Genomic DNA, 13,310 nt, shown 5'->3' with positions numbered 1-13,310 from the left:
AGACATTACATACCTCAACAGCTGGAACAATATCTATGCCGACTGTCAGAAATTCTTCAAACTTTAGAAATGGATTAAAGCAGCTACCAACATCAAGTAATCTGATCTTCCCCAAGGAGTGGAGCAATCTGAGAAACAGCAAGAATTCAGTTTTATCAAATGTTATTTTTGAAGCTATATTCTGAATTACAATTTCAGATAACTCATGCAAAAAAATTTCTCATAGAACACCACAGGAGTGACTAACAGAAGTGAATGCCTTACTTTAACTGCTGATACACCTAAAGAACAAAGCTCTATCACTAAAGCAGATGGTCCTCAAGCAGAATAATTATGTTCTACTATGAACTTGTATATTTGTAGCAAGAAACTAAAATGGCAACTTATGTGTTCACTAGACAGGCTCTCTCTATTGCTTTGTGTTTCCCACTTACCTTCTTGTGGTATTTATTGGTGTTGAGGTCACACAAGTCAGAGTTAAAATTTCAGGAGTTTAAAAGAGAAATTGGCAACACTCTATGATCTATCTACTTGTAAGTCACATTTTAAAGGGCATCTGAAGTTCCATAATTGGTTTAATAAAGAGAACACATAATGGTCCTCCAAGGTAAATAAACAAACAAATCTAAAAATAAAAACTTTTAGTTATTCCCTACAAAAAATTTAAAATATTTTATTTGCTTTATGTTAGCTAATATTTTTTTGAAAATGGATGACTGCTGGAGGTTCACTCGAATTCTATTTTCAATGAATGCTGTGAAAGAGTTACACCAGTCCAGCCACAAACTTAAAAACTAGCTCCTCAGGTTGTAGGGAAGTTATTCTAAACATCTAAATGAACAGAAGTATTCCCTCAAAACTACTGGGGGAAAAACAAACAAACAAAAAACCAACCAAACAAAAAAACAAAACAAAAAACCAAACTCCAGTCCATGCCATGCAATTAGTTTTCTTTTGGAGTATCCAAAAGCTATTTAATGAGAAACAGTCAAAAATAGCCATCTGGTTTAGGAAAGAGTCCTAATCAGAGTACTTCTGAAGCACTCAAAAATTAAGATCTATCTCATAAGAATTCTGGAGAACACTTTAGTGAGCCAAAAATCTATCTCCTTATCTGCCACTGTGTGATGACCCTACTATTCAAGGTGAAATTACAGATAAGAAGGCCAATGGCTGTCATGCTAAATACTTAACTACGCTACTGAACAATAAAAGGTGAATGATAAAAAAAAGGGGGAGGGATTAACTTTAGAAATCACAATTTACTGCTTGGACTGATAGGGGTTGACAGATTGCTGAGGACACTTTAATATTTTAGTTCCAGAATGCTGCAGAGATGGATATATACCCTGCCAAAATGTCACTGAAAATGAAAAAACCTCACACTGAATAACTGGCCCATCACCTTTTCAACCACAGTCCAAAACCTCCTGGGGTAAAAAAACCAACTTTGCACGAGTGGGAGATCAGAAAGGAAACAGCAGACTAAAGAAACAACAAGAGGACATTCTTGTACTGTCTGGCAAAGTTCCCTTTATAGCACAGCAAAAGATATGTTAGAGGCTGGCAGATGAGATTTGCCTTTTCTTGGGAAGTTCTGACATCATCTGTGACCAACTGCCAAACCAGTCTGAAATGCCTTTGTGAAGATCAAGGTATAATTGTTCTTTTAAGTTAAATATATAGTTTAAAAAAAAAGATAAGATAAAAAGATGCCTGACGACCTTTGAGGATAGTGACTGCTGCCTTGCCTCTGAACATTTGTGGTCTTCGAGTCTGCAACCATGGGCATTTTCTTCATGACTAAGGTAGTTACCAGTATACATAATGTAGCACCACATAAGATAAGCCACCTGTAGAGAAGTACTAGCAGTCAGCTATCATGTCATCATTTAAAGATTTTGCCTCATCCTGGCACTTAGTTTGTCTAACCTGATATGCTGACCCTCTTAACTGAGTGCAACATTCAAATTGTAATTATTTTATCACTAATATCAAGGAATTTGCTGTTGAATACATCCTACAACCAAAGTCACACTTCTTTAGTTTTTTATTTTCCGTTCAGTCTGAATTTGGAGGCCTCTACTGTTTTTTCTTTCTTTGTAATTGCAACAAACCAGTAAATGCTGGAGTTAAACAATTCTGTTTAAGTCCACTAGTACAGACTTTACATCCACCTGTTCTTTAAAACACAACTTTGAGTGCATCCACGTATCAAAAAAAAAACAACCACCAAAAAAACCAAACCAAACAAACCTCCCCCAAACCAACCAACCAAAAAAACAAACAAAAAAACCCCCACACATACAAAAAAAAAAAACCACCACCAAAAAACCAAACCAAACCACCACAAAAAAGCCCCCACAAAACAAAACCAAACCACAAAAACCCCAGCAGTCAGCAATAACGCCTTAGACTGCTAGCACTCAAGAGTTCAAGCTCTTTCTATTGGATCCTTTACAGGACCGCGTCTCAAAATTTCCAGCAAGATTTTTAAGATATTAGAATACCCAGAATCCATTAATAGAGGCAAACAAACGCGAACTCACAGCTTTCACAGGGAATTCACAGGAGAGAGACCGATAAATTTTCAGTGAGCAAATGTTGCTTTTTGCTTCAAGTTTCTGTAGCCAATTCAAATTAGCATTTCCAAAATATCATTTGTCATCTTTCTGAGAAAGATTCAGCCCTAGAGAGACAACTGCAAAAACTTTCAGGAACAGATCTGCAGGGCTATGGAGTCCAACAAAACCAGACACAATATAGCAACAACAAAGCAGTATGGAATACTGCAGAAAAAAATAAGCAGCAATAAAGAGATCTGGGCTCTCTGTGCTCCTCCTAAACTCCCAGCGTTCTACCAAGGAGAGGATGTTGGAGAAGCAAGAAAAGATTTCTTGTTGCATTTGGCAGAATAATAATGCCAAGTTTAAGGATTTTGCTTCTACACAGGATGGAAGATATCCAGGGGATACTTCTGTCAGCATCACCAAGACAAATAATGCAACAATTTAAGTTAAAACTGCACCCATTACCAGGCTACCCTGTGAGTCAGTTAGCACTGAGTGAGATTTCAGAATGATGATGATAGCAACAATTTTTTCCCAGCTTGGATGCCAATCTCAATGTAAACTGTACATAGGAATTTGAATACTGCAGTGGGACCACTGACATCCTGGTGGCCACAAACCACAGATATGGGCTGAAGTCAGGTAGTGTCTTTTTCCACGTAAGGCTTGTATGAGATTTCTCAGACTAGCATGTCTCCTTGTCTAGCAAATGGAGACACTAATGGCAGATTCTTTCTTATTTGAATACAAAAATGTATGTACACTTGCATTCTACGTAAGAGTCCAATGGTAACAGCAAAAGAATAGAAGACACATGGGACCACAGAAAGCACAAGAGGGAATGTGACTCTATAGTGCAGAGAAAACTTCCCATAAAGAAGAGTGACAGCCCTTAGAGATCTTAACATGTTCCATTTTAAGTGTTTGATGAAATACTTGTACAGATTGAAATTCAGCAGCACAACCCAGAACCCTCTAATCTCCAGAAGAGCCCACTTCACCAACAGTAGAGTGAAAAAAAAAAAAATTCACTGTGATGTATTCTGTCTTCCTCTCTTATAAAACCTGCGCTCTTAGCTGAAGCATTTTTGATTGGGTTAAGTGAGACACAACTTCAGACTACTACAGTGTTGGGGCACACTTCTGGAAAGCTACAACTCTGGATTCCAAGCTGAGCAGAAGCTAGAGACTCCTTCTACACTGATGGTCAACAGATCTAAGGCATTCAATTCAGGGCAAATTCACTCTGATAGGTGTGTCTCATCCAAAGAGCCTTGTAGTCCAAGTTCAATGCAAATGTACTCTGAAACCTTAGAAGTAGCAGAGATTCAGATGCTCACTTGTGTCTTGATTTCCTGTTGCTTGTCAGGTTTCGCTGCCTCTCAGAACACAGGCGCAATGGATCGTCTAGTAACAATTCTCAGGCTACCAGTTACCAGTAGGAACAGCATCCTAGTTAAGTGCTTGAAATAATTTGGAAGCATTTTAGATTCAGTCACTGAACATATACAGAGGGCACAGACCACCAATTCAGATACCTATTTTTTCAGCACTGTGACTCAAGTCAAGATTTCGCAGTGAGAATGTAACTGTAATCCAGGTGACAGCCACTGATCCAGCGACTTTGTTAGAAATGTAGTCTTGCTGAATTCACCCTTCAGCCCCCAGTTTCTTGGTCATTTTTAGTCGAGACAACATTAAAACCAAGGGAAGTACTTTGCCACTGTAGGTAATTGCCAGACACATATTGAATTCACTGTTCTCCAATGCATTAGTGTACAGGTAGGAAAATGAAATGTGAAGTTAAACATCAGGAACCGGTAAAATGTACATAACCTAGGAAATCAGTGCAATTTAAATTATATCCCACACTTGTTTATTTCAGGAGCTTTATTAGATGGACTATAGCTCTTGATTATTAGCCCCCTTAAAAATGCGCCTATTATTCAACTAGGTGCTGTACAGGTTAAGTGACATTTTCTCCTGGAAGTAGATAGAGTAGCTATACGACTGTAAGGAAGGTCACTTTACCTCTAAAATTAATCACTTCAGGTGCTGATCTATTAGTTTACAGTTTTCAATTACTCTATTATTTATTGAGGATACAAGGGGAAAAAAATTCAGAAGCCTTATGCTGCTGTCAGAAGAACAGAACAAAGCTATACATCTGGTTCCCAGCGGGAACACTGGTATGCCTCAAATCTTACAAAACATCTACGCATAAAGATACTCAATGGGAAGTTCTAGCTTGCTGAAACACATATGAAAGAACGAATGACAGGTTGTACCTTAAGAGATAGTCAAACCATTCTGAGAAGAATCTATATCAAAAAGGTTATGATTTTTACCATTAAGGATAAAAAGTAAGACTCTTTTAATCTGATGGAAAAAGATAAACAATAGTCAAAAAGAGAACAAAGCAGGGACCGATTTATTGAAGGGAGGAGCTGTTAAACAGCAGATAACAGCTGCTTTTATCTTGCAAGTCTGAGCCACTTTGATGTCCACCTTCACAAGGTACAGTTGTAATGTTAGAGTTGTAATGTTAGAGACATAAGAACTCATTCTAGGAGGAAGGAAGTGTGGTGAACAATGTTACATTTCACCGAGATGAAAGTAAAAAAGGATTATTCACACTACTTATTTCTGTGAGGCTCACCAATTTTAATCTGGCAAAGCGGTGAGCAACATGAGGAACTAGAAATGGGTTCAAAGTAGCTAAGTGACTTTCTGAATTGCAGTAAATTTGCACTTCTGGTTTCCATGATGTTTCCTACCATCACCTTTCAGTGCTGGCTGAGTGCTTTCTACTTCTCTCCACATCTCCCACCATCTTTTTCACCACCTGTGCAACCTTTTATTCCTGAGCTAGCTTTCCTCCTTACCAGGCAACGTACAGTATCTCTACAATGGCTTGCCAGTAAAGGTAAGCTCAGAAAGAGCTCCTACATAAGGAACATGCTTTTAATCCTACTTGAGAGAGGATTATGTACGGGAAGAACAAAATTACTGTCTTTACCAGAGTAGAACAAAAAGTCACAGGCTTAGTCATACATACGGACAACTACACGACTCTTATCTGTAGCATTACATTACCAGAATGGAGTGACAGTATTTGAACAAGAGTGTGTGTGGGAGGAGGTCTTGTACCAAGACCTCCCCAAGATTCAAAGCCTTCACTAACTGGTCAGTGTAGACATGGTAGAAAAGCATTTCAGGAGAAAGGTACGCTTTGTGTAATATGCAATCCATCTTCACTCTGAAAAACTCTGTCAGCTCTTCTATAAGGCATAAAGGAAGAATCTGAATCTTGATTTCTCTGGGCAGCAATTTGGAAGAGCGATGCCTTGTTGCTTTATGGTCTGTACAAGTACTAAAAAAACCTTACTACCATTCGTTGCTTACTCATGTAAATATTACGAATCTTGTCTTTGCAGGTATGTCTTCATGGATGTATGTATTTTTAAAGTTTTGAGAATGAAGATAAAAATCATTATCACTCACTATATTAACAAATACTTTTAAAGTTATTTAATAAAAACTCCACTATTAACTACTTTCTCTACACACTAGTCAGAACAAAAGATAAGGCTACAGACTACTGTTAACAAGAGAAAACTCAAGTGAAGTGAGCTCCACAACAGCCATTATAAACTCTGTACAAAGTATGTAGAGCACATGCAAAGAGGGCACTAATGCTTTATCACAACAAGGCCTCCCACTGGAAGACAAATCAACTTTAAGTAGTGTGTGATCATGAAACCTATTATATTTAAAAAAAAACCAAAACCAAACAACCAAGAACCAACAAATTGCTATTTATAGTAATGGTAAAATTATGTGTTAACAAATGCCAGCATTATTCGGATGATGTAAGGTATTTGTACGTGAAAGTGCCTGGCTGTTCTCATTAAAAACGGATATTCATTTTGAGGCTGACTTGGCAAAATGAGCACTAAAAAGAGGAGTTGGTAGGGGAAGTCAGCTTATGAGAAGCCACTACCTTCATTTTGGAAGCATCTGTTTTGTCATAATAGGACAACAATGGGGAAAGTGTTTTCATTTTGCAGGTAACTATTCAACTATATACGCATTTGGGATCTTTATGCCTTTTGCAAATTACTCTACAAACATGAGAAACCACAAAAGATGCCAGCTCATTGAGACAGACATCTGCTAATAACATTAGTAACATGCTCATTCCTTTCCTAATACTATATGTAACTTAAAGTAAGTGGTGATCACAGAAGACATGCTACGCAATAATGAGAAAAATCTCTTCACAGAACAGAAAAAACACTATTGCAGACAGTTGTAGGAACTGGTCTATAAAGAATATGAAGCAAGTCATAAGTGTAACATTTAATGATAATATGCTTATGCATTCATTATTCCATTATACTTGCAAAATATCGAATTTTTTCCATTGCACATGGAATAGCCACAAACATGACCCATGTTATTTAGGGAAAAAAGGAGAGTGGGACTGTAACTGAAATAATAAAGCTACTCTTGAATGCCAAAAAGAAAATTCTTATTTGAGTGAAGGTCAAAACCAAAATTAAAACTGTTGTTAGAAAAACATCTCAAGAATACTACAACTTCTGCGGAGCCAGTCATCAGAAAGCTAGCACATTTAAAATTAAGGGTTATAATTCAAAATTGCTTTTGAAGTGTATAATTGGAATCAAGAGTTTCTCTGCAATTATTTATGAAGAGAAAGTTTTAAGTACTCTGATATTTACATTTGGCACTTAGTACTTACATAAGCAATTGACTTTTCAACAATGCTCAACAGCCATTAGATTCTAACTTAATTAATGTCTCCCTTATTTCACCTCAAGGTTTAATATAAATTGCATTGCACACCAATGACATACAAAAGTGAAATTGCTCTAACACTTAAATGAAGATGACTAAGTTGTCATTCTCAAGCAATTTTTTTTTTATGGTGTCCACCAAAATATACTACAATATAAATACTTCTTGAAACATGTATATACGTCCACATGAAAATGCCCTTCCTGAACTATTAAAAAGACATCAGATTGTTATGGAGAGAAAACATCCAGGTAAGTCTTATCACACATAGAAGGGAAAAAAAAAAGTCTGGAAAACAAGTAAAACTTACTCTTCTGTTATAGCTTCATGATTTGTCAAGCCAAAGTTTGGCAAGGGATCTTCAACCTTGGGAGCCTGGGGAACATTTAAAGCTGGAGTGGTCTTGGAAGCAAGAAGTGCTCTTTTTTCATCTTTTTCAAGTGCTTTTCTTTTCCCACCGTTCTGAAAATATTCTCGGCATACACTGAAAAGATAAAAAGAAAAATTCCCCAGAAAAACAGAATGCTATTTTTAGTTATTACTATAAAAAAGACACAAGACAGAGGTTTAAGAGATACAAGTACAGTCAGCTTTTAAACAGATCTGGGTTTTACTACAACTTTGTTATATCAGTTTTAGGAAACTGCACTACACCCAAAGACATAATTAAAGTTGAGCAGTGTTTCATTTCCAAAAGCTAGGCCATAAATCACAGCTGAGTGAACAGATTCAAAATAGTTTTATCTGGATAAACTTTTAGAGCAAGACAACAGAAGTCTTGTCAGAACACCACTAGACGGTAAACGTCGGCTGTCACCCAAGCAGCACAGTTCTTCACTAAGGTGCAAAACAGTTATTAACTAGCTTTCCATAAATGCAAAGGCCTTTGAAACATTTGCCTTGCAAGGCACGTAATGTGTGGGAAAAGAAACATAATCCAGGCTTATGGGCTAATTTACATACGCCAGTTTTTAATTTTAATTGAGTTTGCCTGGGGTGGTTTTTGTTTTTAAGTAACAGATATCTGCAGTAGCTGTATTATTGTGGAAGACTTAGTCTGGCTTTTAATTTTTCCCATACTTAATTATTTTGCTAATAGGAACCAGAACAAAATAATCTGCTCCTACTTGAACAGAAATGTTAACCAGTTTAAAAGGAATGCATGTTATAAAAAAGTTAAATTGCACCTGCATACTTCAACAAGTAGTCAGCATTAGCGTATGAGAAGCAAGAATCATGTTTAAGAATAACTGAATTTTATCCACAAAACAGAACTAGAATTGGAAACAATTTGTTGCAGTGAAATTAAAAAGCCTGACTCACCCTGCACAAAGCAGCATTTTTAATTAGATGTGCCAGCCAAGTATCTGCACAGAAAGTTTAATAGAAATAGTACTTGTTTGAATGTTGTTTTCATAACAATCCATTTTTATGATGCTTTCTTGAAACTCACTCAGTTTTCCTCTAACAGAAGTGCAGAGGTTTGAAGGAAACACTCCAGAAAACATAAGTTCAAGTGTAGTTTAATAACACCTTATACAAAGCAGGACCAAGATAACACCATATTTCACATCACAGATTCAGGGAAGGACATGTTGGTATAATGCTGTATTTAAACAAAAAATAGAGACAAGGACTTTGAATACACAGGCCTTAGATAAGGGTTGGCAATATCATAAGCACCGAACATATCTAGCTTCTCCATCATATAAGATGTGAAGGAAAGAAGAGTCATTGGAGGTGAGCTCCTTAAAGGGAAACATATGCAATCAAATAGGTACAGACAGAAGTTGCTTTACTCCAAGCTGGTAGGAAATAACAACTTTGAATCAGTAAGTGTATAATTACAGTAGCACATTATGTCCAGGTTACTAATTCTTGCTGTGAGGGAAAAAAAAATAAGTTATCCTGGAGACATTTCTGTGCTGACACACTCATAGGACCTCAAGATCAAAACTGACCTGTGTCTAACAAACTCAAAACACAACCAAGTTTCACTTTCTCATGCAGACCATTGGCATTCTTGCACTAAACATAAAAAGTCTATAATATAGACAATAACCTTAGAGCAGGAAAGACAGCCATACGAAAAAAGCTCAGTAAATGTTTTATTTTTAATCAAAAAGTTACAAATTCTCAGTAATCAGAGCTATTTTCAGACCAGAGAGAAGTTACGTGGAATAAAGAAATAAAATCCACATCTTAACAGTACGGAGCAAAATCACATGCAGAGGCATGAATAGCAGTCCAGGCTGCAAAACTCCCAGATATACAAACTGTGAAACCATACCAACTCTACCTATTAGACATTGCAAGTATGGAAAGACAGCAATTATAAAATTAACAAAGTTAAAGCAGAAGGAGCCAGTCATTTAACTTACCAGGGAAGAGATTAAAAACATCAGTAAACAAAAAAGAACCCTAGAAAAACACCTGAATTATTGCTGGTCTGATAATAAAATTTGTATTTCACATCTGTATTATTTGTTTATAAGCATATGATCAATTTGGAACTATTTATTTCTGTGCATCATTTTGTGAAAGAAAGGAAACTCAGGAAGGAAAAAAAAAAAAAACAAACTTTTTCCTCACCATTTATCAGCTACTTTACTACTTTGTTAGAATCTTGCAGTCTCGTTATTTTTATTCGCAGACTTGTTTTCTCATTATATCTCTTAAAACATCCAGAATCAATGGCGGTTTAAATAGTGTTGCACTGCCACAACCTTGGGAGAAAGTTATTTTTTTCTCTCCTCAACTATTGATGTTATCAACCTTTTCAGTCACTAGAAGCTGGTATGTTACCCAGCTTAACACTTAATGATCTGTTGCACAGGAAAACCATGTACTTGCCAAGTGTGGTATAAGCTCCTCTTGTCACTGAGAAGCCATTTCTTCCTCATTCCTGGTACTGGTGCAAATCAGTATTTTTTTCCATCCTTCTACCCCTGTCTATCATGTCAACCGAGCTCTCCTAATTGTATATTCTTCTTAACTGACCTTCCTTGTGTGCACATAAGACACTACCAAAGTCAACCATGAGGAGAAGCATCTCCTAGTCCTGGGGTTCTCTGCTGGTGGACAGAGGGGCCAGTACCACAAGAATGTCCAAAACTCGGTAAAATTGTTCACATTCAGATCCTAGTCTGCATCCCTGTGCACTACCATGGGGAAGAAAAAAAAAACACTCCACCCATCCAAACAAAAAACCTCAGGCAACACTGGACTTTAAAACCACTGAGGATTAACTCAATTTCACACCTTTATGAAGGTACAGTAATTTGGACAGAATTACTACCTGTTGCCCTTTCGGCTCCTGTGGCCTCAGAGGAGCTGTCTATGAAACCCTCCAGCTTCGACACCTCCATGGGGCACAGCAGCTCACCAGAGGTACCACGCTCGGGAGCTCATCCCATGGTCACTTGTTGATGTAGCCACATTTAACTTCATGGCCAGTAAAAGCCATCATTGATCACACTGTGATTTTGAGCATGCAGCTATACGAACATGACTACATTTAACAACTGTCTCAAGTAACAAACAGAACATCCCTGAATTACCCACAAAGAGAAATACAATTAAGGAATCTATCTTATAATTCTGAGAACTGACATGGCTCCATTTTAATTGACATTTAAGCTTTCAGACTTTGATGATCCGATATTAGCTCCACAGTTAACATACTTGTTTGTGCAGAATTATGCAATATAAATGCTACCTGAGCTAACACTACAATTTACATAAACTGAGAAATAAACATTTCAGGTCTAAACTGTTAAAGTTTGCTGGCAGAGAGACAAGTGAGCTACCCAGTTGATGTCTTTGCTTAAAAAAAAAAAAAAAAACAACAAAAAATTAGGTATTTCCTCAGTGAAGCTTGTTTTCCATACTCTGAATTTCAAATGGTAAACAATCCGCTCAAATTGACCCACCTGCTCTGCGATTTGGGCTGGACACATACAGGAAGTTTCAGTAAAAGCCAATATGAATACATATTCAGTAGTTAATATTCTCCAGCAATGAAAGAGAAGTTTCGTTTCTGAATACAGTGACCAAAACCTAGGGTTTCAATAGAATGTATAATAAAAAAAAAAAAAGGGAGAATTGCTAAAGAAACACCATATGAAATTTAAAAGCCATTAAAGATTCAGTAGTTAGTTCTTCTTGTTAAGTAATAATGAACAAGTACATGAAAGCTGGCATGGTCAGCTTTTACCATGGCAAAAAGCAGTTTCTAATAGCCATTATCAACACTCAAGCGTTTCAAGCAGCCAGTTTTACTGACTGCTTGAAGTCAGTAAAGAAGAACTGACACAGTCCATCTCTTTCCTTCTGCTTCATAATGAGGAAAGGTAAGGTTGACTTATGTTCCTTACAATATTTACTAACCAAAAACTAATACTGAAGATGAAGTGCACTGAGGGTACAGAGAAATAACATACTTCCCTTCAGAGCTGAAGGAAAGCCTGGACTTATCATCATGGTTTCTGTCTGCAAAATACTTCTCCCCTCTTCCCACACAGTGAGGAATAAGTTTATTAATGTCAACCGACAGAACTGCTGACCTGAAAAAAAAAAAAAGTGTAAACTCTTCTACAGGTTTAATCCACCCACCTCCCAACCTCCAAAGAAAAAAATCAAAGAGGGGAAAATTCACAATTTCCTTTGTACACATTAATCATATCTAGAAGAGCAGAAAAGTTTCCTCTGGACTGGAAAATATTTTGCTATTGTCATGAGCACCCAGCTATAGGTTAAGGAAATCCTGTATGCAGCCTAAGTGAGAGCACTAGGTTTCTCAGTCTAAAGTATTGTAACTTTTTCTCATCATAACATTAAACTTCAAGTTGAGAAACTTGTATACAATACATTTTTCCATTTTTGTACTTGTTCAGTTCTAGGATTTTGAGATATTTTCCTTTTGAGAAACACAATTAGGTCTGTAATCAGATGTTTCTCTGGTGTGGTGTCCACCCCTCCACCCTAAGCCAGCTTCTGGAAGCAATATCCTTAATTACCAGAGGATTCCAAGAACTTCAAAATAGCCAGCAGTTATCATATGACCACTGCTCTAATTAGTTGCAGTGTTCAACAAACAGATATAGTTTTGTCAGAATGAAGTATTATTTAAAAGCAAAAATGAAGACTGTCATACAAACATGAACAATGAACATTAAGTCTTTTTTTGTATTTTAAATGGTTTCCCTCCTCCTGTTTACATCACTTCCTTCTTAATTCCATTCTCCTGAAAGTGAATTGCTCAGCTCAGTGCATTCATCAAGAAAAGCTGCAAAACAGTGTTGAAAGGACTTCAAACATTCATTCATTCAGTCTTCCAGACCAAAACAGGATCAGCTTTCCAGTTCTAGCAGAGACCTGTTATTCTCAAAGATCCTGTAAGAGATCACTCAGCCTTCTCGTCTTTAGACGAGACAGCTCCAGCCAGTTTCTAGAAAGAATGAGAAAATTTTTGATAATTTCTTTATCTTTCTTGGAGTTAAGCTGCTGTTTGTTATTTTTTAAATGCAGTGGCCAAGGTGATGTTTTGGCTGAGAGCAATGCCAAAGAAAGTCAGAGGAGTACTTTACATATCTGTGGACAATCTGATTAACACACTCGAGTAGGATATTTGCCTTTATTGCAAAAGCATCCCATGACTGTTTTCATATTCAGCTTGTGGCCTGCTATAGAATCCAAATGCTTCCCTAAAGGGACTGACACCAATTACTCCCTGGCCTGTATTTGTATAGTTGATAATATTTGGTATAGTTAACAACACTGTCAAATTTATTCCTGATCTCAGAGTGACAATTCTTTTCTGTTTTATCTCGTTTGCAAATTTAATAAATAAGACTTTATTTTAGCAGACTGCTGAAGAAAATATTGATTAGTAACAGATGCAGAGACAGACACTGACAG

General features: G+C 36.9%; 1 protein-coding gene across 1 annotated transcript in view; it reads right to left on the bottom strand.

Moving 5' to 3' along the window:
* BMT2 (base methyltransferase of 25S rRNA 2 homolog) overlaps window positions 1-13,310 on the bottom strand; it is a 37,058-nt gene that overhangs the window by 7,879 nt on the left and 15,869 nt on the right. Inside the window, 2 exon segments of the mRNA XM_065645392.1 lie at window positions 14-128; window positions 7,702-7,875. Coding sequence (XP_065501464.1) covers window positions 14-128; window positions 7,702-7,875 — 289 coding nt within the window.

The sequence above is a fragment of the Caloenas nicobarica genome, chromosome 1 (assembly GCF_036013445.1).
Source record: "Caloenas nicobarica isolate bCalNic1 chromosome 1, bCalNic1.hap1, whole genome shotgun sequence".
In the NCBI taxonomy this organism is placed as follows: Eukaryota; Metazoa; Chordata; class Aves; order Columbiformes; family Columbidae; genus Caloenas; species Caloenas nicobarica.
The sequence above is the reverse complement of the archived record's forward strand: the minus strand, read 5'-3'. Positions and strand labels throughout refer to the sequence as shown.